The 23,775-nt window shown below is 42.8% G+C and overlaps 3 protein-coding genes across 3 annotated transcripts; all 3 read right to left on the bottom strand.

Moving 5' to 3' along the window:
* Nucleotides 1-10,777: 10,777 nt before the first annotated feature.
* LOC124056975 (zinc-binding protein A33-like) lies at nucleotides 10,778-16,043 on the bottom strand. Its single transcript, XM_046384973.1, has 2 exons — nucleotides 15,704-16,043; nucleotides 10,778-13,091 (listed from the first exon to the last, which is right to left on the bottom strand). Exon 2 carries the CDS (start codon nucleotides 12,847-12,849, stop codon nucleotides 11,473-11,475), a length of 1,377 nt encoding a protein of 458 aa, XP_046240929.1. The 5' UTR covers nucleotides 12,850-13,091; nucleotides 15,704-16,043; the 3' UTR covers nucleotides 10,778-11,472.
* Nucleotides 16,044-16,912: 869 nt separating this feature from the next.
* LOC124056976 (E3 ubiquitin-protein ligase TRIM35-like) lies at nucleotides 16,913-20,521 on the bottom strand. The gene is made up of 2 exons (XM_046384974.1): nucleotides 20,420-20,521; nucleotides 16,913-19,108 (listed from the first exon to the last, which is right to left on the bottom strand). Exon 2 carries the CDS (start codon nucleotides 18,838-18,840, stop codon nucleotides 17,407-17,409), a length of 1,434 nt encoding a protein of 477 aa, XP_046240930.1. The 5' UTR covers nucleotides 18,841-19,108; nucleotides 20,420-20,521; the 3' UTR covers nucleotides 16,913-17,406.
* Nucleotides 20,522-21,624: 1,103 nt separating this feature from the next.
* LOC124056977 (E3 ubiquitin-protein ligase TRIM35-like) lies at nucleotides 21,625-23,684 on the bottom strand. Its single transcript, XM_046384975.1, has one exon. It carries the CDS (start codon nucleotides 23,551-23,553, stop codon nucleotides 22,120-22,122), a length of 1,434 nt encoding a protein of 477 aa, XP_046240931.1. The 5' UTR covers nucleotides 23,554-23,684; the 3' UTR covers nucleotides 21,625-22,119.
* Between the last annotated feature and the right edge of the window lie 91 nt (nucleotides 23,685-23,775).

A 23,775-nucleotide genomic window follows, 5' to 3' on the forward strand; every position in this document is an offset into this window, starting at 1 on the left:
CACATCCAGCCCTTGAACCAAATGGATTTTGAAATTGAAAACTTTATTAAACCACCGAACCGATGACAATCCCAAAATGTTCTCTCACTTGTTTTGTCCTTAGTTCATGAAATGATTTTTATTTCTTTCTTTGTCAAACAAGTAAACATTTTAATAAAACATGTTCCTTGTTTTTACACACAATCACATTGTGAAAAAAGGTGCCCACCTTGTTTCCAGAACAGGTGACAACCGAAGTTGAGGCAGTTGTAGCTTTATCCTCCACAAGATGGAAGCCGAGCACCAAAAGTAAAAGACAGGAACATCCAGACTGTCTTCTGCATGACTATGGGAAAACATACAATTCACCATGAAGTCTCACTTACTGCCCTAAAACTGGAAAGGAAGAAGGATTTTTTGGCTGTTTTTCATGTTAATTTTATGCTTACCTAATTGTCCCCATTAGATTAGAAGAAATCATTAAATACAATACAATAATTTATTGTGATGCGTTAAACATGGGTGGAGTGGACAGGGGGAACCCGGAGCCCACGTCCAGCGTCCCTACTATCAAACCCCCAAACCTTTCAGACACACGTGAAGCTACGTTAACGTCCATCAGAGACACGAGGTGGAAAAAGAAGATTCAGTCTAAATGATGAAAGAGCCAACATCCACTCTGAAATATTCAGGTGCATAAAAACACCCGGCTTGTTTGAATGACCTTAAGTTGGCTGTGACTGTGCCTGCAGATGGATGTTCGCTGTTTGACAGCAGGTTGGTAATAAACTATTCATCAGCCCCGGCAGTGACTGTCATCGCCTGTCATGTTTGCTTGACAGGAGGCCTTCTCTGTAGTAATGCCAACCAGGTACGTGCTGCGCATGCGAGCGCTCCTGTTGCACATCTGGATGACAACTGGCTTCAAATTAGACTGAAAAATCCAAACCAAAGCTCATCAGTCTGAAGTCTGATGGATCGAGAAACACGAGCAGCCAGACGAGCAGACAGGCTGGAAACAAACCTCCACGACTGAATAACATATCTGGACAAAAATGTGAGATTATTAGCCAAGGTGTCCGTGGCAAACATCCACAGCAGTTTACAGACTCACTTCCTGCATAACCAACTCGCGTGCGCACAGTTTTCCTACAACGAGTGACCTCAAATGAAAAATAATGCAGTTTATATACATTATATGTATTTATACAATGACAGTGAATTTTGGCACTGAAAGCAAAGTTTGGCATTGAAAACGAAACCTGAAGTGAAAAATAAAATGCAGATATGCAAATGGCGCTTTCTTTGCTCCTCCACTCGAACTCCTCCTGTCCACACCAACACGACGAGACGTCCACACTGAAATCCAGTGAAGAAATACTAAAAACCGGACAGACAGACATGAAGAAATGACCAAAAGACTGTCAGTGAAAAACACATGAAAATAATAAAAGAAAATTCAAAATAAAATAAAAGACGTTTTAATGTTTGATGTTTTTTTTTTAAATCCAAAAATAACTTCGCAAACACAAATGTTTTTTGCCTCACATTGGTTTCAGTTCAGGTTTTGTTTTCAAAGTCGAATTTTATTTTCAATGCCAAAACGCACCGTCGCTGCTGCGGCCCTGAAGGCTGAGAGAGTCTGAGGTGCCGACATGTTGCGTGTCCTCCCCCACCGGACGGCAGCGTTGTGACGCTGAGCTGTTGACTTGGTGACGTTGTCATGGTTGTAATTGCGAGCATATGTGCGCGTGATTCTGCTCGCTGGCTGGTTTCTGGTTGAATTCTGCACACCGCAGCAGCAGAGGCTCCGGGATCCATCAGCGCCGTGTACAAGTTCAGCGGGTCAGACCTGTTTAAACCTCACCCGTTCAGCTGACCGGAAGTGGGTTATAAAACAGAGCAGTGGACAACACGTTACTTCTGGAGAGCAGTTCCCGCCCGTCCAGCAGCATCTTACTCAGTAAACTGACATGTGTGAGTCACTGCTCGCGTGAATGCCGTGCTGCTTTTCTCCTGGTGCAACACGTGCATCCTGTGGGTAAACATGGACAACAACACTGGACGCTGATTAAATGTCCTTCTTGCGTCGCAGGTGGACCATCAGCAGCGCCCCCCACAGGGCAACAGCAGAGCCTGCAGGGAAGCCAGGGGGAACCGCGTTTCCCAAGTTCATTGAAAATGAGTAAAGAAATAAGAAAGAAAAATAATTTAATATGATCATTTATGGCCAGAGAACCTTGAAAACCACAAACAGAACAAAAAGTGTTGAGTATTGCTGTGTGTAGTGCGGCTGCCATGAGCAAGGCTGTTAAAAATGAGGAGCGTAGCTCAGCATTCATTTCCCTGTTGAGTCTTAACAATGTAAAAGACATGAATTTGTCTTGTGAATGAAGAATCATTTTGAGGTTAATTATGCTTTTTACCATCGCTTTCTATGTGCAGTCACGTTATTGTGCTCCAGTGCTGAGGGACACACAGTAAATCTGGCAAGTAAAACTCAGACTGTTTCCTTTAAGTGGGATGCACAGTTCCATTTCCCTTATATGTTTGTGTCCTTAATGTATTTGTTGCTCTCTTTGTTTGTTAAAAGCGACAAATCAACATTAAGGCTGCGATGTTTGAGCCCAGGGAGCAGTTTCACTCGTTTGTTCTGTGCAGCTGTCATCCACAGAGACGAACGCTGAGCTTTGCACTCAGCTTTAAAATCAGTCTTTTAGTGCAGATTTACAAAAGAAGAAGAAGAGGAAGAGGAAGGAGAGAGAGATGTAGGTGATTAAAATGAAATGAGATTAGCATTTGCACACTGACAGCTGAAGTAATTTATATACACACACACATTTCATGGTTTATGTTGCATGTCCAGGGACAAAAGTTTGCATTCTCAGCCTGCATTAAAATGTTGTTCTTCTGAGTGTACATGAACAAACATGTTCTGCCTCAACTTTGTGTGTATTTACGTGGGTGTAACTGAATACATTTTTCATGACTGAGTCATAAAGAGAATAGCTTTGGTATTTAAAAAAGTGTGACAGATGAAGATTCACACTCTGGTGAGCAGAGCTGACAGCTGAAGTAATTGTCTCAGATGTGCCGTGGACACATGCTGTGTAATTATGGGAAACGTTAGTTGTCATGAAGATTACGGGCTTGTACATCAGTCTCTGTGTGAGTGCGTACTGTCGACACTTGTGTGTTTTGAAGGCCGTGAGAGTGAATGAAAGCACGTGTTTGTTCAGCTCGGTTGTGCGGGGTGTGCGTGTGTTTGTTCTCGTGTTGCGTGTGTCAGTTCTCGTGTGCCGTGTCTGACGTGTAATCACGGTCAGCCGCTCTTTGACAGCCAAATGCGTCGCGAGTCCTTGACATGTGATGCATTAATTACACCGATGTGTGCAGATAAACAGGCAGAAGGAGAGCAGGTGGATGATTTAAAGTTCCAGTGTTCAGGATTTGCGGGGTTTTGGGGACAGAAATGGAACATAACAACAAAAATTTGCTTTTCATTAGCGTACCATCAGCTGGAAGTCAAAACGGTTGTTCTTTTGTCAGCTTAAAATGAGCCTCTTATATGTACATCCCCAACATGTCTTCCACAGAGTCCGCCATGTTGCAGTGTGTGACCCAGCACAGACAAACCAAACACTGCGAGGGCCTCTCGTGACTGTTTGGGACGGTGAAATGAGGGGCGTCCAGATGGTTGTGACCTGCAAGACGCCCCTAAATCCTACACACTGGACCTTTAACTGCCATGCAAGCATCATAAGGGCACAGCTTAAAACATGGAGGAGACATCACGAGGACATTCGTCTCTCTGAGGATGTCCATGGAGGCTGAGCAGGCACTCTCGCCTGGTCAGAACAAATTGGAGTTTCTTAACTGAAAGGAATATTAATAATTTATTGGGTGACACATTCACAATTGTAAATGCTGATAATTTTACAGCACCAAAGCCCTGAAATATTTACGTTTCTGCGCTTAATGTTTTTTGTTTGCTTCTGCGGAGACACCAATAAATGCTGCAGCTAAGTCACTTTACATCACTGGTGCACAAGAATAAAAGGAACTTCAAAATGACTTTCATAAATACATGTAATGCACATTAAGGAGTACCAACACCAAACCGAGTCCTCTTTGTGGTCCTCTGTTTGAAGTTGTACTGTGCTGTTTGTGTGCTCGAGCCCCAGTGATCAAAGACCGACATTACCAGGCAGCATCAGCTCATCGTTGTTCTGATGCATTACATCTTATGTATAATTTTCTCTCCTGTTTTTGTATACTCACTTGTAGGTTGTTCAGTGCTCGCTCGGGTTTGTGTATGTCTGCTGCACAATCAGCGGTGATACTTACTGTTCAGTGTGTTCATAAAGTTCACTCTAGCCGCCGTCAGTGTTATTTCTTGTCTGTAACGGCGCCTTTGAGTCGCCACTGACTGATGCTGCGGGACAAAGTGACCCTGACTGAAAAAAAAACTGTTTCTATGAGCGAACAACAACTCAGCTTCCTTTGTTTGCTTCATGTGAGCCTAAAACCATTCAGCTTCTGCATGTATTGTGAACATTTGTCAGTAAAGCTTTTTCAGTTGTGCTCGTTTTATTTAGAGGCTTTGAATTCACTTTTCACTTTTCAACCAAATACAAAGGCAGACCTTCACATTTCAGAGCCAATGCTGATCACCGGTAATCAAGGAGACCCATAACTGACACCTGGAGCTGATATGCATTTTTTTGTTGAGAATAACTGGTCATGAAATGTAAACACATGGAATATAATGTGGGATCTTTAGAGGTACTGGTGGGTGTATTTTGGACAAAGCAGGGCCGTGGCCTAGAGGTTGGAGAAGCGGCTTGTGATCGGAGGGTCACCTGTTCGATTCCCCCACCGGACGGGCAGGAAAAATTTGGGTGTGGTGGAGTGATTAATGCGATAAAATGCTCCCCCCCTTCATTAGCTGGCTGATGTGCCCTTGAGCAAGGCACTTAACCCCCCAATATGCTCCCTGGGCGTTTGATGCTACCCACTGCTCCTGTGTGTGTTTCACTGCATGAAGACGAATTCAGTGTGTGTGTATGTAAAAAATATATATACTGCCAATAAAATGTTGATTCTTCTAATTATGTTCCCCTGCTTTCAGTTTTAAGCTAAGCTAAGCTAAGCTAAGCTAATAGTTTCCTCTCTCTGGTACCATACTTACTGGGCTGAGTTGAAAGTGTTATTGATCTTCTCTCTTCAATTGCAAACTTTTCCAGCATTCAGGGTGAATCTTGAATGTTTTACAGGAAGAACACAGACACACACACACACACAAATCATTGAACAGAAAGCGAGGAATGTGCCACAGCAGACAATACATGCACACCTGCACGCACAATACCAGCAACTTTGCACGACTCTCTGCATTGTTACAAGACCTTCAAAGCCTCGCAGAACACATCACATCCGTCCTTAATGGCTGCCGATGACTGCGGACTGTCCGCCACACGGGGTCCTCATAAGCAGGTCAGCGTGCATTTGTTGACTGCATTGGATTCTTAATTCAGACAAGCAGGCCGCGCATCAAATGTCTCTTCCACCTCCCATGACATAAATGAACACTTAAACCAAGCTCTCCGAGGTGAACATCACATCGTGTGGGGCGGCGAGAGCAGCGAGGAGAAGCTGGTGGAGGTGGGCGGGGGAGGTGCTATTTTGCTTTTCTTTTTTCAGTTTCTAAGGTGGATCAATTCATGTTTTTATGTTTGAGAGGATGTTATATTCAGGCGGTGGAATGTAATAATGAATATGAGACCGTAATGTGAGAGTGAGACCCAGATGCTTCACATTAATGCCAACAATTTTCCAAACATGCCATATTAATCTGGATGTATATCTTTCATTTTTAATCACAGAGCTTACTGACAACTATTCCCGCCAAGAAAATAATAAAGAAGATGAAAACGGAAAAATACTTTTAAAATACTGGGAGGTCAAGATTTTGACTGCATAATTTAGCACCTCATGATTTAACGATTTAACAAAATGCTGGGAGCCATTTTGCGGCGATTTTTGTGTAGGAGTTTTTATTCGCTGTAGTTTGGTAGCGACGTGGGAATATGACTAAGTACTGCCTAAGGTTTGACTGCTCTGCTGTTCCTCAGAAGAAACCCCAGGCTTATTTGAATGACTAAACTGATCAGAGGCGTCGGCAGTGATTCAGAGGTCTGGAATCAGGCTGTTTGTGTGAACATCCCATCCGTCGTGCGTTGGTTGAACGTACACGCCGACGATGTGCAACAGCACTGACTGATCTCAGAACTTACTGAGAACTTCTGTTGTTTCTGTTAGTTTCCACCTCCTCTTCTTAACTCTGTGAATTTACGTCACAAACCTTAGCTTTCTCAGCCAGGGGTGAATCTGAGTCTGCCCCTAAAATTCACTTTGCTGTCAGTCTGATCAAACCTTGACACTCACGGAGAAACAAACAGTCTCTCACACACACATTGATGCTTTTCTATTTACTGATCTAACAGCATCCAAAAGTGGTGCAGCGTGTCAGTGGTCTGCTCTCTCTGTAATAGACGCCATGCATTAAAGATGGGCTGTACAAACTAACAAGGTTCAGGTTGAACTTGGAGTTGTTCTTTCATTCTTCTGTCTGGCTTTGGTTTTAAATTCAATTGACTTAGCAACATGTTTTAATCAGGTGGAGGCAGAACAGTAGGAAAAGTCAGATAGGCTGACGTGGGACCGACACAGCGGATTGTAGAGATTAGGACCTGCTGAACCACATGCATGTTGAAGACAAAGTGGTGGTTTTTATCTTTTGAAGAATGAAAGTGGAGTCGGGTTATGGTGAGAAGGGGGTTGGAATAAAATGTAAAGGATTGCTGCTCTTTTGACCTTATCTGTTGTTGGGAATAGCTGGGTTAGGAGTGAATGGGTTTGCACGATGCAACTCAACCTTGATCTTTGAACTTAGTTTCCTTAACTAAAGAGAACTGTTTCAAGTGTGTGAAGATAATGACCCTCGCTGGGATGTTAGGTTCCACAACAGCCTTCGTGACTTCAGTAAAAACAAAAGGTAAATAAATAAATGAAAGTCTCTGTCATCTCCCCATGGCAAAATGTCAGAGAGAGAGAAAAAAGGTCAGGTGAACTTGTTTAAAGAGCAAGAAAGTTATGGAGGAACACTTTCACCCAGGAGGCCAGTGTGTGAAACCTGAAGTCAAGTTGACTTATTTTAACTTACACGTATAAGCTCATGGATATTGTAGTTTAATTTAGAACCATCTGCCATAGCCAGTTCTTGGACAGAAAACACAATGACTCAAAAAGCAAAATAAAATAAATAAAACTCATAGCCTTGACAAGGTAGTACAGAATCTACAGATACACTATATAGACAAGAGTATTGGGACATACCTTCTTATTATTGAATTCAGGTGTGGTATGTGGGTGTTTCTCAGGGTTTGGGCTCGGCCCCTGACTTCCAGTGAAGGGAAATCTTAATGCTTCAGCACACCAAGACATTTTGGACAATGCTATGCTTCCAACTTTGTGGCAACAGTTTGTTGAAGGCCTTTTTCTATTCCAGCATGACTGTGCCCCAGTGCACAAAGCAAAGCTCCATAAAGACATGGTTGGATGAGTTTGGTGTGGAAGAACTTTGGGACCACCTTTGGGATGAACTGGAACGGAGATTGTGAGCCAGGCCTTTTGGTCCAACATCAGTGTGTGACCTCACAAATGCTCTACTGCATGAATGGGCACAAATTCCCACAGAAACACTCCAACATGTTGTGGAAAGCCTTCACAGAAGAGTGGAAGCTGTTAGAGCTGCAAAGCTGTCTGTGAGTTTACAATGAGATGGCATTAATGTCCTTGTTGGTGTAATGATGATGTTGTCCCAATACTTTTGTTTATATAGTGTAGGTTTGTTAGTTATGTATATGAGACCTACACCCCTCTTAGCTCAAAAAGGTGGGTTTTAAATGCAGCATCCAGAGAGCAAACTGAAAGAAAGGTTTACTGTTTCTACTTCACCACTGTGTTGTTCTGGCTGTTACCCATTACAGAGCGTGTCATTGCTGTCAGGGTATTTCTACCTCATTTCTCTCTCTCTCTCTCTCTCTCTCTCTCTCTCTCTCTCTCTCTCTCACACACACACACACACACACACACACACACACACACACACACACACACACACTAGCCACTGCTACAGATAAAAAGAAAGGTTCACAATGCTGCGAGCAGACAGACAGTGTGGGGTGACACACAGACATGCCATGGCATCACTGCAGGTAACCTCACATGTGACACCGGTGACATACACATCAGTGCTGTAGAACATCTGACTACACATCAATCCAGTCATCCTCATGCCATAATGCAGCACATGATCATATGGTAACATTCCCTTTCTTTGGCTCCACTGTTCCCGAACCTGCATTTAGGACGTGAAACTACCTCAAATGACAGAAACCATCAGCATAAAATGTGAAAATTAGTTTGGTCTATGATCCCTCTGCTGACATGTTTCCTGTGTTTTTGTTTATTTATTTATTTATCCAGATTATGTGGCACCATATTCTGTGGTGCGTAGACTTTGTAATGTTTTCTCCTTTCTCATGTTTTTCCTGCAAAACACTTTGTAACTTGTGATGTGAAAAGTGCTGAATAAAAGAAATTCTGCTCATTTTAAAGTAGTCAGAATATCAGAGTGTGCACTTTGGTGTGTATCTCGTGACTACTGCTGCCTGATATCTGTAGTCAGAGATGCATGATCATTTTTCAGGAGCTTCAGGAGACACTGATGCTGTTCCATATTTAACACATGGCCTCACTTTTGTGCTTAATCCTTCTGCAGTTGAGCTCTTGGCTACAGAACATTGATTTCACTATTTCCTCTTCTTCACTCATTCATTTTTTATAATGATGTTTAAACTACAACTCGCTGGTGTTGCTTGTTTCAGCCCATTTGCTGGAAAAACTCAGCTGCAGGCTGCATCTGTGTGCATATCTGACAGTTGTTGCTGTGTTGTGGTGCATTCGCTCATTCAGTTGGCTGATGAAGGATCAGATCACATTTACATTTAACTATGGCCACGATTGCTTATTGTTTCATTTTCAGATTTGGTTTTTGTCCAAAGAAAAATAAATTCTTAATGTCACGCTGTTTGCCAGGCACACATTTTGGATATGTGGAGGCTACGCCCCAACCACCACACAGACACTGCGGTGTTTTTCACTGTCTTTCTACCTGTCAACAAATACCCTGAGAAGACTAAAACTAAAAATGTGTTGGTGAATCTCCCAATAGTTTATGAATTGTCTGTCTGTGGCTCTCCCACTGACGATATGAATGGCTCAAAATATGCCGTTTCAACGCTGAACTTTTTAAGGAAATTTCTTCAATGTGTCACTCAGCCTGGTGACGTATGAAAAACACGCCAGTGTCTTAAAGTCATTTTATGTGTTATTGTTATTGTTATTGGCGATGTGAAATAAAGTGTGAGAAAGTCCACACATGGAGGAGGTTGGGTGCTGGATGGGTCAAACAAACAACAACAAACAAACACCTGCCTTGAGATACGTCCCTTATTTTGACCCAGAATGTGATTATTTCTCCCTAAACTTACCCAAGTAGTACTGATGCTTAAACTTACACAGACAGTGACTGTGGGTTACGGGAGTATGACAGTGAAGGTCACATGACGAAAGTCACATGACTCTGTGGTGTGTGTGTGTGTGTGTGTTGTCATGGCAACATGTGGTCGTGGACACCTGCTGTAACAGGAGCTACCACAGAAGCAGTTTTGAGCACTTGGCCAGTTCTTTTATGTGTCTGATTTTGTCAATGCACCAGCATCACAGTCGCCGTCGTGGGTTTGGTAACTGGTTACTCAGGATCAACTGCCACATTTCTTGCACCAGCGTCACAGTCGGCAAGATGCAGTCACAAAACTTTACGAGCGTGTTGTTGAGATCGAGATGAAGGCTGAGTTTGAAGATGATCCTGGTCTAACACAGACGTACTGAATACTCGTGGTAATTTTTTTCTTTTTGACAAATCGAGGCAGATCTGTCACTGCAGCTGCACTTGTCACCATCATCCATATGTTGTCGTCGTTCTGTTTGAGTAGGCGCTCTTCTTCTTCTCCTTCTTCTTCCTCTTCATTAACTTCTTCCTTTGGACTTTAACAGCAGGCTTGAACATTATGTATGCTGTGAGGTCCAGAAGAACTGCATCCCCCCGTCACATGAGTGTGGTTACATTTTCGTAATTTTGGCTTTGACTTGGTACTGAAGCATCAGTTCTCGACATCTGTATTAAGAAGTTCAACATTTATGTTTCCTAAAGGCACCAGAAGCCAGAATTAGAAATGAACCTAGATGAACCAGTCATCCAATACATTTGTGCACTGCACATATTTCTTTACCTGGTGCTGAGAATCAACTCTGACAGTGAAATCTGTTCTGCGATGCCCCCCGGGGGAGAACATGATTGGTGGGAAGTGTCCCATTCACACACTCAGGCACACAGGAGGAAGGAAGAAGCTGCTGCTGATGTCGATAGTGATTATAACAACAGTATAAAATAACCGGAGCTGCCGACAGACACAACCTGAAGCTCTCCGCAGGCCATCGTCACCTTTAACAGCCAACCTGCTGCCCGTAATGCAACCTGACAGGGACGAGCAGCCAAGGAGAAGAGAACAAAGCTCCACGATGCATCTACCTTTGGTTTGATCATTGTTCTTCACTTTTACAGGCATAAGCAGTGAAAGGCTCCATGTTCACACAGACAGCCTAATTTTGTTCATGTTGCACACCATTTTATTATACACCAAAAACAGGCAGTAATTTTCTCATTCATTTTCACTGTTACCGGCCCACATTTCCCACGCAGGAATCACCCATACATGCGCCATGCAATCATTCATATACAACACATACAGTACAGATTTATATGCACTAGAACTTGGACCTTTGTCTTTAAAGTTAAAGCACCATATGTCCTACACGGTACCCTGAAATGATGCTTCAAAGCTGCTTCAGGCAGTCATTGAGATTATTATGCTCATGACATCCAAGTCTTGGATGGACTGACTTTTCTACCGATGTACAATCCACACACCTCAGAAAAATGCTCTGACAAAGAGTTCAGCATGAGGGTTTCCGCACGCCATCGTGGGTTTGGTAACCAGTTACTCAGGATCAGCTTCCACATTTCTTAGATTAGATCAGTGTAAACTGAAATCCGTGTTTGTGTTGTTTTCCCAGTGCTTGTTTTGCTATGAGTTTGAAAGTTATAAAAATTTTAAAATGCAATATAAAATACAGAGAACATTTGATTTGAATTAGAACTGATCATACATAAAGCAAGATTTATTTAACAAATGGATTTTCTAATAAATCTGTGGATTTAAGCACACAGAGTGATAAAAAATATCGATAGATCTCAATAAGTAAAAAGGCCACCACATGCTCCTGTATGCTGTGCTTTCTGCTGTTCTACCTTGCTAATATCTTCAGTGGGAATTCTTTGTAAGTGTTAAAGTAAGGAAACAACTTGCCGGTAAAAGTGTGTGTGAAGGTGTGTATGTGTGTGTTAGTATCAGGATTGGAGAACGACAGTTTTCCTCCTTTCCAGTCCAGAAGAACTCGGACTCTCTGGAGTTTCTTCACTGAGAGCGCAGTGTCCGGCTCTGGCAGTGCACACGCTGTGTATTTATCCTTATACAACCGTATTCTCCATAATCCAGACTGTAAGGCTGTGTTTCGCTTTCTGTGGATGGATTCTGCTGCTACACCCAGAACCCAGGCTGGACTGTGTCCAACCTCAACATCCCAGCTGTGGGTCCCTGAGTCAAAGCCCTCTGAGCCCAGGACAGAGATGAAGGAATCAAACCTCTCTGGGTTTTCAGGAAGCTTCTGCCTCAGTCCAGGTCTCACACTGGTCAGATCTTCAGACAGGATGAGTTCTGGATGAGCAGTGTTTGGATCCAGAATCACAGGAGTGTAGGAGACCATCTCCCTCATCTTGTTCCAGATGTTGAAGGTCAGGTTGCCCAGGTGTTTGGCCACATCTATCAGAGCTCCTGACACCAGCTCTGGATCATCCAGCAGGGGGTGCTGCTGGACTCTTTTCACTGCTGCCTTGTAGTTCTGTAGGAATGAGAGGTCTTCAGCTCTCAGTTCGTCCTCTGTGGTTCTGATTGTGTCTGAAAGAGCTGCTATCTCTCTGCTCAGAGCCTCAGTCTTCTCCTTCATCATCTGACTCTTCTGCTCCTCTTCCTTCCTCAGAGCAGTGATCCTGGCCTCCTCTTCCTCTTGTAGAAACTGGTGAAGCTTCTTAAACTGCTCCTTAATCTGCCTCTCTGTGTGTTGGGCCTGGACTTTAATGTGTTCTGCTGTTTGATCACAGTTTCCTTTAACACGTTCAAAGACCTTCAGTTTCTTCTGTAAAGGCTTCAGGGTTTTTTGGAGCTCCTTTTTAAAATCCTGTGCAGCTTCATCAGTTGGTCTGAATCTGTGGTTGGTGTGTGTTTTAGAGTCTCTGCAGACGACACACACTGGTTGCTGGTGGTCCAGACAGAAGAGTTTGAGTTTCTTAGAGTGCAGTTTGCAGAGAACCTCAGACCTTACTGAAGCTCTCTGATCTCTCTCCAGTAAGAAGGTCTCACACAGGTTCTTTAATGCCAGGTTACGAGGTGGATCACTCCTTGATGATTTCCTTTTACAAACTGGACACTCCTTTACAGGTTTCTCTCTCCACCAGGTCTGCAGACAGTCTCTGCAGAAGCTGTGGCTACAGGACAGGACAACAGGATCTTTAAAGATGTCATGGCAGACTGGACAGGAGAGATCCTGCTCTAATTGTGAAGCCATTTTCCTTCTCAGTAAAGGCGACCAGTGCTTTCTCCTGTCGTCTTTAGGTTTCCATCTGCTACTGAGAGTATCCCATCGAGTCGTTGGTTTCTGTCAGTGTTGTGATTTTATCGTGATGGTGGAACTTATCATCTTGATTAAAAACAAGAATAACCGGTGTTCCTTGGGGGGGTGGCGCTTTCTCATGGCTGTTTGATCCACAGTAACCCTTAGCAGGGCTGAGTTGGTTTCATCTCTGTGTGCTGTAGAGTAGAAGAGAAACCACTGGCTTATTCACTTCGTGTTGGACTTAAAATGAGACTGGAGGTGCTGAGACATCAGTCTATATATCACCAACCTTTTTGAAATTGAGAGCTACTTCATGGGTACTGAGTCATACGAAGGGCTACCAGTTTGGTACGCTCTTCTGAAATAACAAATTTGCCCAGTTTGCATTTAATTATACATTATTAATAATGAATAATGATACTCATCTATGTGAAGACACTGATCACGTTAATGATTTCTCACAATAATTATCAACAATGACAACAAGGTGAGAAACAGTATTCAGAATTTTATTAATCTCAGTAATTGTTAAATTTTCAGATGATCGCTTACATCACTACATTCCATAGGAAAAATGTCCCATTTTCACTGGCCACTGACAAACCCTTTTAACAAACCATGAACTGTGTTACACCATGTTTCAAAAAGTTATCAATTATGTAATGTTAAAGAAAAATCAGCTTGCATATTTTTAAATAAGTCTTGTCACATTTTGAACTAATGACCAAATCTTTTTCTGCCGGTAATGCGCTTCCCGATGGGTAGTTAGCATGGTAGCTTTTGTGACACGTAGTGAAGCGTCTCTCCACATTGTGCCGCTTTGCTGTCGCCCCGCAAGTGAGACACACGCAGGTTTCTTTCACAGTCGCAAAAAAGATCTCCTCCTCCCATGTGTTGTGAAAGTGATACGTTTTCTTTCTTTTTTCTGCCATTTTGCGGGGGTAAGAAACTGCATTCGGCGCTCATCTTTGTTGCGCTCGCTACCTTACTCTCCATGACCACTGGTTTTGTCGCGAGCAGAATACTGACCTATGAACTAGAGTAGGTCAAAGTTCATCTAAACTTCAATAAAAAAAATGTATAATTAAAATATTTTTAAGATATTGTCATTTTAAGGCAGCGATTCCCAACCAGTGTGCCGTGGCAGTTGTCGGTTGTGCGGGGGTGCGGGGCCTCTGGCTTCACCCAATCGGTGCTCTGGGTGGACGCTGTGAGGTTGTGGGCGGAGCGCCCAACTAATCCTAACATTTTTGCCTGACAGCACGCCGTGCAATCTTTGTAAAATTAGAGATGTGCTGCGGCTCATAAAAGGTTGGGAAACGCTGATGTAAGGAAGTAAGGAAGTACATCATTATATACACCTTAAGATAACGTCGGTTGTTCGTCTCAGCACCTTTCCACTCAAGCCAGAGGAGCGAGGTAACAGACCGTCAGCACCCCGCCGAGGACAGCGCTGTGGACATTCAAGCGGAGTATTACTTTACAAACTCCAAAGGATCGGAGCAACTCAAAGTAAGAGGCTTATGTCTGGGCAGAGGCATTGTTACAATAGGGTTGTTAATGTATTACTTTTCACTTGTAACTGTTGCATTTATTTGACTCCAGATCGTCCACCCTCATTAGTTCAGTGAGCTCACGCGTCATCAGTTTAAAGACCAAAACCTGATCAGATAAACTTTGGTTTACTGACTCCGTTATTGTGTGGTGATAGTGTGAGACTCAAAAGAACTGAGGTGGTGATCTTTGTTGGGCTCTTTGTTCTTCTTCTGTCCCTATCTCTGTCCCTCTCACTCTTACACCGGGCATTGAGGCAGAGGCCCGAGCACGCGATCATGAACCTCCTCATGGAGCACGTGATGCTCGGGGATCTTCGCCCTTCGACCTTTTGGTTTTCCACGTAAGCAACACCATGTGACCATCCACCATCTTGGCTCTGAGCAAACAATCCCTGCGTGTCACTCTGCTGCCATCTTGTTTCTTGCTGACTCATCACTCACGTGGCTACCCACCATCTTGGCTTCAAGGGGCACACCCCACGCATCGCCCCGCTGCCATCTTGGCTCTCACTGACACGTCACTCACGTGACTCCATCGCCATTTCTTTCTCTCTCACTCTTTCCATGCACGCGCGCACCCACACATACACACACACTCCTATATATATATATATATATGCATACCCATATGTATATACATGTATAGATATACCCTTGCTGCTGTCCGTGTGTTATCCCTTGTAGTTAGTAGTTAATGTATGTAGATAAAACTTGGATTATAATAGGATTTATTGCAAAGTGATACTTATCTCTGGATGGTTATTGCTGTGTTAATAAATCCTGTCATAATTTAATACGTCGTTGTCTGTGGTTATTGTGAATGTACTTGTGATAACAGCTGGATTCATGACAGTCAGTGCTTGGATTCATCCTTCATAATTTTAAGAGAATGTTATTTCCTACTTATTAATTTGGCTATTGGTCCCTGGTGACCAAAAGAATACACTGATTTTGTTTCAATGATTATTCCCCACAATCACTGACCTTCTTGCCAATAGCCAAATTGCCCCTAGTGCACAACAGCCAATAAAGTTATTATCCTGTTTTTTCTTTTAAATGAAATTATGTCTGAAGAAGGTCCTGCTTTTGAGAGTAATTGATGATAATACAAAAAAAATTCTTTGACAAACGTTTTTCCCCACAACAAAAAATTACAAAATAAAACAAAAAGTAACATTTTAAAATGAAATATGTGACAAATGATTCATTTGCTTAATGGACACGTTATGAAATGCTAAAATCTCGCTCACCTTCAGTTTCCTGTAGACAGGAGTGTAGGAAGGACCATCCATAGGGAAGAAGGAACTCCTGTGCACAGTCCTTTAACTCGCAAAAACCTGAAGGTTTTGAAAGGTTTTTACAAGTTGGAGGTCAGTTCTCTCTTTGCTCGACAAAACAACCGGAGGAAACCACAAAAAACATCTGTATCCATGGCAACCGTACATATCATATCAATGATGGTGTAAAATGGTGAAATAAATAAAGATGGTGAAAACAAGACTTGAACTTTTACTGAAAAAGAGACACATCATTTGCTGTAGAGACACATTCTGTGCTTCACTACACTTTTCCTCTTCTTCTTCTTCTTCTTCTTCTCTTTCTACATCAGCACATCCTTTACATAAGACCACCATGTCCTATAGCGCCCCCAGTGGGTTTGAGTTCAAGAAGAAATCAAAAGTCTCGGTGATGCCTGTCAAACTCTGGCCTCACAACAATCAACATAAAAGATAAAAACATAATTTAAATGAAACAACAGTTAGCTAAAGATGGAGTTCTAGTGTAGCTAATGATACCAGCTAACAGGGTTTATGAATTCTTGGAGCTGGTAAAGTGACACATTGTCCTGTTTCATAGATTATTAGTTTTGGTGACCTGTCTGATGTGGTTCCTGAATCACACCACTAACATGAGTGTGTGTTTTCTGATTTATTTAATTATCTGTAGTCGGCCCACTTTTGTTGAAATGCATCAGGGCTGCCACTGATTTTGTTCATTCATGGCTGTGGTGATATTCACTTATTTGTTAAATATTATTTATTCTTTCCTACACAGGTGGGACTTGATGTCGTTTACAATTAGCTGAAGAAGAAAATCGACACATACGTTGTATCATTTAGGCAGTCATCCACAATGTATTGGCATATCGTGGAAGAAGTATTCAGGACATTTATGGAAGTAAACGTGACAAAACTGTTGGAATATTGTTGGAATGCTGTCCATCTCTGCTCTGTTCAGTCCTGTTTGGTCCTACCTGGTTCTGTCTAGTCCAGTTACCTTGACCAGCAGTTGTCAGCCTCGTTTGGGTCCTGCCAGGCTCCGTCCACCTCTTCATGGCTCTGTCTATAGTCTGCTGGTTTTAGTGTTCCTGGTCCTGTCTTTCCCAGTTGCCCTGACTGGCTGCTATTAGCCCCATTTTGGCAGCAGCAAATTCTCACAAATGAAAAGCGGAAACTGGGGAGGGTTTAACATTTTTACTTTGAAAAGATTAATTGATTAACAAAACAGTTGTCAAATTACTGCAGCTCTAAAGTTTAATGTACTTTAAGTTTTTTTTGTTACAAAATCACAAATTCATAAACAAAATGCAAAAGCAATTCCAGCATCACCAACACTGAGAATGATTTCACTTTCACTTACAAAGATTGAAAGAAAAAAAAAATCTATTTAAAACAATTCAAAACATGCAGTAACACCCAGCAAGCTGCTCTGCTGTCAACTCCACATCGTTTGTGACGTATTGTGTGATCATGTTGTGAATGCAGAAGAACAGGAAATATCCAGGATGTTCATTCAGTTACAGACATTTGTCCTGTGCCGAAGACCTTTGGATATAAAAGGACAAAAAGTTCAAGCTATTTCAAATTTCATAAAAGATTTTTGTTTCCAACCAGTTTAGATGCCAAAAGATGGCTTTTCTTAACCTGACAATAACTATATATAGCATGTCGAACTAAGACCGGAAATCAGACCAGAAGCCTTTTGACACAGTCGGCTGTTCCACTGTTACAGAGACTGTCACTGGTAATATCTTATTTGAAGGTTTTTTAAGGGTGTCAATGTATGGAAACACCGTGTCAATGAAAGTGTGTTTGAAGGTGTGTATGTGTGTGTTTGCATCGAGATCATAAAATGACAGTTTTCCTTTGTCAAAGTCCAGACAAACTCTGATCCTCTTAAGGTTTTTCACTGGGAGAACTTTAGATGGAAGAGGTGGAGACTCTGCTGTGTATTTTCCTTCAAGGAGACAGATTTCCCAGAATCCAGTCAGTATTTCTTCCTTTCTCTGGACAGACTCCTGTACCACTCCCAGAGCCCAATACTGTTCATCCATAACCTCAGCATCCCAGCAGTGAGTCCCTGAGTTAAAACCCTCAGAGCCCAGGACAACATGATGAAGCTCAAACCTCTCAGGGTTTTCAGGAAGTTTCTGTCTCAGTCCATGTCTCACACTGGTCAGATCTTCAGACAGGATGAGTTCTGGATGAGCAGTGTTTGGATCCAGAATCACAGGAGTGTAGGAGACCATCTCCTTCATCTTGTTCCAGATGTTGAAGGTCAGGTTGCCCAGGTGTTTGGCCACGTCTATCAGAGCTCCTGACACCAGCTTCGGATCATCCAGCAGGGGGCGCTGCTGGACTCTTTTCACTGCTGCCTTGTAGTTCTGTAGGAATGAGACGTCTTCAGCTCTCAGCTCGTCCTCTGTGGTTCTGATTGTGTCTGAAAGAGCTGCTATCTCTCTGCTCAGAGCCTCAATCTTCTCCTTCATCATCTGACTCTTCTGCTCCTCTTCCTCCCTCAGAGCAGTGATCCTGGCCTCCTCTTCCTCTTGTAGAAACTGGTGAAGCTTCTTAAACTGCTCCTTAATCTGCCTCTCTGTGTGTTGGGCCTGGATTTTAATGTGTTCTGCTGTTTGATCACAGTTTCCTTTAACACGTTCAAAGACCTTCAGTTTCTCCTTTGAAGGCTTCAGGATTTTTTGGAGCTCCTTTTTAAAATCCTGTGCAGCTTCGTCAGTTGGTCTGAATCTGTGGTTGGTGTGTGTTTTAGAGTCTCTGCAGACGACACACACTGGTTGCTGGTGGTCCAGACAGAAGAGTTTGAGTTTCTTAGAGTGCAGATAGCAGAGAGCCTCGGACTTTGCTGAAGTTCTCTGATCTCTCTTCAGTAAGAAGGTCTCGCACAGGTTCTTTAATGCCAGGTTACGAGGTGGATCACTCATCAAAGGTATTTCCTTACAAACTGGACACTCCTTTACAGGTTTCTCTCTCCACCAGGTCTGCAGACAGTCTCTGCAGAAGCTGTGGCTACAGGACAGGACAACAGGATCTTTAAAGATGTCATGGCAGACTGGACAAGAGAGATCCTCGTCTGATTGTGAAGCCATTTTCCTTCTCAGTAAAGGCTGCCAGTTCTTTCTCCTGTCGTCTTTAGGTTTCCATCTGCTACTGAGAGTATCCCATCCAGTCGTTGGTTTCTGTCAGTGTTGTGATTTTATTGTGATGGTGGAACTTACCATCTGTGCCTCATCTCAATTAAAAACAAGAATAACCGGTGTTCCTTGGTTTTCGTTGGATGTAAGGGGTGGAGCTTTCTCATGGCTGTTTGATCCACAGTAACCCTTAGCAGGGGTGAGTTGGTTTCATCTCTGTGTGCTGTAGAGTAGAAGAGAAACCACTGGATTATTCACTTCGTGCTGAACTTAAAATGAGACTGGAGGTGCCGAGACATCAGTCTATATAAGGACGTAACATTAAGTGTTGCACAAATTCATGTTTTCTGTATTCATTTGAATGGCCAGCATAACGTAAATCTAATTTATTCACAACATGATCTGATAATTCGGTTATGATCAAAGATCTTTTATTCTTCTTCTTCTTCTTTCTGATTTGTCCAGGTCTTCCCTTGAACTGTCTTTCCTTCACGAGTCTGCATCTCAGATGGATTTTCATGGTTTTTACAATTCCTCCCCTCAGCCATGTTGGGATCTCTAGCCATGTGCTAAGGAGAACAGAGAGGCCAACATGTCTCCCCAGAAGCCTGAACCAGAGTGCCTGACCGTTAGAGACCCCGCCCTATGATTTACACCTAGTGGTAAAATCAGAATTCGAACACAGATCCAGCACAGACATTGTCTATGGTCCAGCCATCTCCACGGGGGTCCGAGGTGATGTCACTCAGGTAATAAAAGGCACCAGTGCCACCGAGGAACACATCGATACTCCGCATCGCCAGAGGAGCGAGGTAACGGACCATCAGCACCCCGCCGAGTACAGCGCTGTGGACATTCAAGCGGAGTATTACTTTACAAACTCCAAAGGATCGGAGCAACTCAAAGTAAGAGGCTTATGTCTGGGCAGAGGCATTGTTACAATAGGGTTGTTAATGTATTACTTTTCACTTGTAACCGTTGCATTTATTTGACTCCAGATCATCCACCCTCATCAGTTCAGTGAGCTCATGTGTCATCAGTTTAAAGACCAAAACCTGATCAGATAAACTTTGGTTTACTGACTCCGTTATTGTGTGGTGATAGTGTGAGACTCAAAAGAACTGAGGTGGTGATCTTTGTTGGGCTCTTTGTTCTTCTTCTGTCCCTATCTCTGTCCCTCTCACTCTTACACCGGGCATTGAGGCAGAGGCCCGAGCATGCGATCATGAACCTCCTCATGGAGCACGTGATGCTCGGGGATCTTCGCCCTTCGACCTTTTGGTTTACCACGTAAGCAACACCATGTGACCATCCACCATCTTGGCTCTGAGCAAACAATCCCTGCGTGTCACTCTGCTGCCATCTTGTTTCTTGCTGACTCATCAATCACGTGGCCACCTTTTCTTTGACAAACGTTTTTCCCCACAACAAAAACTTACAAAATAAAACAAAAAGTAACATTTTAAAATGAAATATGTGACAAATGATTCATTTGCTTAATGGGCACGTTATGAAATGCTAAAATCTCGCTCACCTTCAGACAGGAGTGTAGGAAGGACCATCCATAGGGAAGAAGGAACTCCTGTGCACAGTCCTTTAACTTGCAAAAACCTGAAGGTTTTGAAAGGTTTTTACAAGTTGGAGGTCAGTTCTCTCTTTGCTCGACAAAACAACCGGAGGAAACCACAAAAAACATCTGTATCCATGGCAACCGTACATATCATATCAATGATGGTGTAAAATGGTGAAATAAATAAAGATGGTGAAAACAAGACTTGAACTTTTACTGAAAAAGAGACACATCATTTGCTGTAGAGACACATTCTGTGCTTCACTACACTTTTCCTCTTCTTCTTCTTCTTCTTCTTCTTCTTCTCTTTCTACATCAGCACATCCTTTACATAAGACCACCATGTCCTATAGCGCCCCCAGTGGGTTTGACTTCAAGAAGAAACCAAAAGTCTCGGTGAAGCCTGTCAAACTCTGGCCTCACAACAATCAACATAAAAGATAAAAACATAATTTAAATGAAACAACAGTTAGCTAAAGATGGAGTTCTAGTGTAGCTAATGATACCACCTAACAGGGTTTATGAATTCTTGGAGCTGGTAAAGTGACACATTGTCCTGTTTCATAGATTATTAGTTTTGGTGACCTGTCTGACGTGTTTCCTGAATCACACCACTAACATGAGTGTGTGTTTTCTGATTTATTTAATTATCTGTAGTCGGCCCACTTTTGTTGAAATGCGTCAGGGCTGTCACTGATTTTGTTCATTCATGGCTGTGGTGATATTCACTTATTTGTTAAATATTATTTATTCTTTCCCACACAGGTGAGACTTGATGGGCTTTACAGTTAGGTGAAGAAGAAAATTGGCACATATGTTGTATCATTTAGGCAGTCATCCACAATGTGTTGGCATATCGTGGAAGAAGTATTCAGGACATTTATGGAAGTAAATGTGCCAAAACTGTTGGAATATTGTTGGAATGCTGTCCATCTCTGCTCTGTTCAGTCCTGTTTGGTCCTACCTGGTTCTGTTTAGCCCAGTTACCTTCACCAGCAATTATCAGCCTCGTTTGGGTCCTGCCAGGCTCCGTCCACCTCTTCATGGCTCTGTCTATACTCTGCTGGTTTTAGCGTTCCTGGTCCTGTCTTTCCCAGTTGCCCTGACTGGCTGCTATTAGCTCCATTTTGGCAGCAGCAAATTCTCACAAATGAAAAGCGGAAACTGGGGAGGGTTTAACATTTTTACTTTGAAAAGATTAATTGATTAACAAAACAGTTGTCAAATTACTGCAGCTCTAAAGTTTAATGTACTTTAAGTTTTTTTTTGTTACAAAATCACAAATTCATAAACAAAATGCAAAAGCAATTCCAGCATCCACCAAAACTGAGAATGATTTCACTTTCACTTACAAAGACTGAAAGAAAAAAAAATCTATTTAAAACAATTCAAAACACACAGTAACACCCAGCAAGCTGCTCTGCTGTCAACTCCACATCGTTTGTGACGTATTGTGTGATCATGTTGTGAATGCAGGAGAACAGGAAATATCCAGGATGTTCATTCAGTTACAGACATTTGTCCTGTGTTGAACATCTTTGGATATAAAAGGACAAAATGTTCAAGCTATTTCAAATTTCATAAAAGATTTTTGTTTCCAACCAGTTTAGAAGCCAAAAGAAGGCTTTTCTTAACCTGACAATAACTATATATAGCATGTCAAGCTAAGACCAGAAACCAGACCAGACGCCCTTTGACACAGTCGGCTGTTCCACTGTTACAGAGACTGTCACTGGTAATATCTTCATTGAAGGTTTTTTATCGGTGTCAGTGTATGGAAACACCCTGTCACTGAAAGTGTGTCTGAAGGTGTGTATGTGTGTGTTTGCATCAAGATCATAAAATGACAGTTTTCCTTTGTCAAAGTCCAGACAAACTCTGATCCTCTTAAGGTTTTTCACTGGGAGAACTTTAGATGGAAGTGGTGGAGACTCTGCTGTGTATTTTCCTTCAGAGAGACAAATTTCCCAGGATCCAGTCAGTATTTCTTCCTTTCTCTGGACAGACTCCTGTACCACACCCAGAGCCCAGTACTGTTCATCCGTAACCCCAGCATCCCAGCAGTGAGTCCCTTTGTTAAAACCCTCAGAGCCCAGGACAATGCGATGAAGCTCAAACCTCTCAGGGTTTTGAGGAAGCTTCTGTTTCTCTCCACGTCTCACACTGGTCAGATCTTCAGACAGGATGAGTTCTGGATGAGCAGTGTTTGGATCCAGAATCACAGGAGTGTAGGAGACCACCTCCTTCATCTTGTTCCAGATGTTGAAGGTCAGGTTGCCCAGGTGTTTGGCCACATCTATCAGAGCTCCTGACACCAGCTTTGGATCATCCAGCAGGGGGCGCTGCTGGACTCTTTTCACTGCTGCCTTGTAGTTCTGTAGGAATGAGACGTCTTCAGCTCTCAGCTCGTCCTCTGTGGTTCTGATTGTGTCTGAAAGAGCTGCTATCTCTCTGCTCAGAGCCTCAATCTTCTCCTTCATCATCTGACTCTTCTGCTCCTCTTCCTTCCTCAGAGCAGTGATCCTGGCCTCCTCTTCCTCTTGTAGAAACTGGTGAAGCTTCTTAAACTGCTCCTTAATCTGCCTCTCTGTGTGTTGGGCCTGGACTTTAATGTGTTCTGCTGTTTGATCACAGTTTCCTTTAACACGTTCAAAGACCTTCAGTTTCTCCTTTGAAGGCTTCAGGATTTTTTGGAGCTCCTCTTTAAAATCTTGTGCAGCTTCATCGGTTGGTCTGAATCTGTGTTTGGTGTGTGTTTTAGAGTCTCTGCAGATGACACACACTGGTTGCTGGTGGTCCAGACAGAAGAGTTTGAGTTTCTTAGAATGCAGATTGCAGAGAGCCTCAGGCTTTGCTGAAGCTCTCTGATCTCTCTCCAGTAAGAAGGCCTCACACAGGTTCTTTAATGCCAGGTTACGAGGTGGATCACTCATCAAAGGTATTTCCTTACAAACTGGACACTCCTGTACAGGTTTCTCTCTCCACCAGGTCTGCAGACAGTCTCTGCAGAAGCTGTGGCTACAGGACAGGACAACAGGATCTTTAAAGATGTCATGGCAGACTGGACAAGAGAGATCCTCGTCTGATTGTGAAGCCATTTTCCTTCTCAGTAAAGGCTGCCAGTTCTTTCTCCTGTCATCTTTAGGTTTCCATCTGCTACTGAGAGTATCCCATCGAGTCGTTGGTTTCTGTCAGTGTTGTGATTTTATTGTGATGGTGGAACTTACCATCTGTGCCTCATCTCAATTAAAAACAAGAACAACCGGTGTTCCTTGGTTTTCGTTGGATGTAAGGGGTGGAGCTTTCTCATGGCTGTTTGA

This window comes from Scatophagus argus, chromosome 3 (genome assembly GCF_020382885.2).
Source record: "Scatophagus argus isolate fScaArg1 chromosome 3, fScaArg1.pri, whole genome shotgun sequence".
NCBI classification, from domain to species: Eukaryota; Metazoa; Chordata; class Actinopteri; family Scatophagidae; genus Scatophagus; species Scatophagus argus.

Bases quoted from the DNA above. Each gene is read 5' to 3' on its own strand.
- LOC124056975 (XM_046384973.1), bottom strand. From the start codon at position 12,849: ATGGCTTCACAATTAGAGCAGGATCTCTCCTGTCCAGTCTGCCATGAC.
- LOC124056976 (XM_046384974.1), bottom strand. From the start codon at position 18,840: ATGGCTTCACAATCAGACGAGGATCTCTCTTGTCCAGTCTGCCATGAC.
- LOC124056977 (XM_046384975.1), bottom strand. From the start codon at position 23,553: ATGGCTTCACAATCAGACGAGGATCTCTCTTGTCCAGTCTGCCATGAC.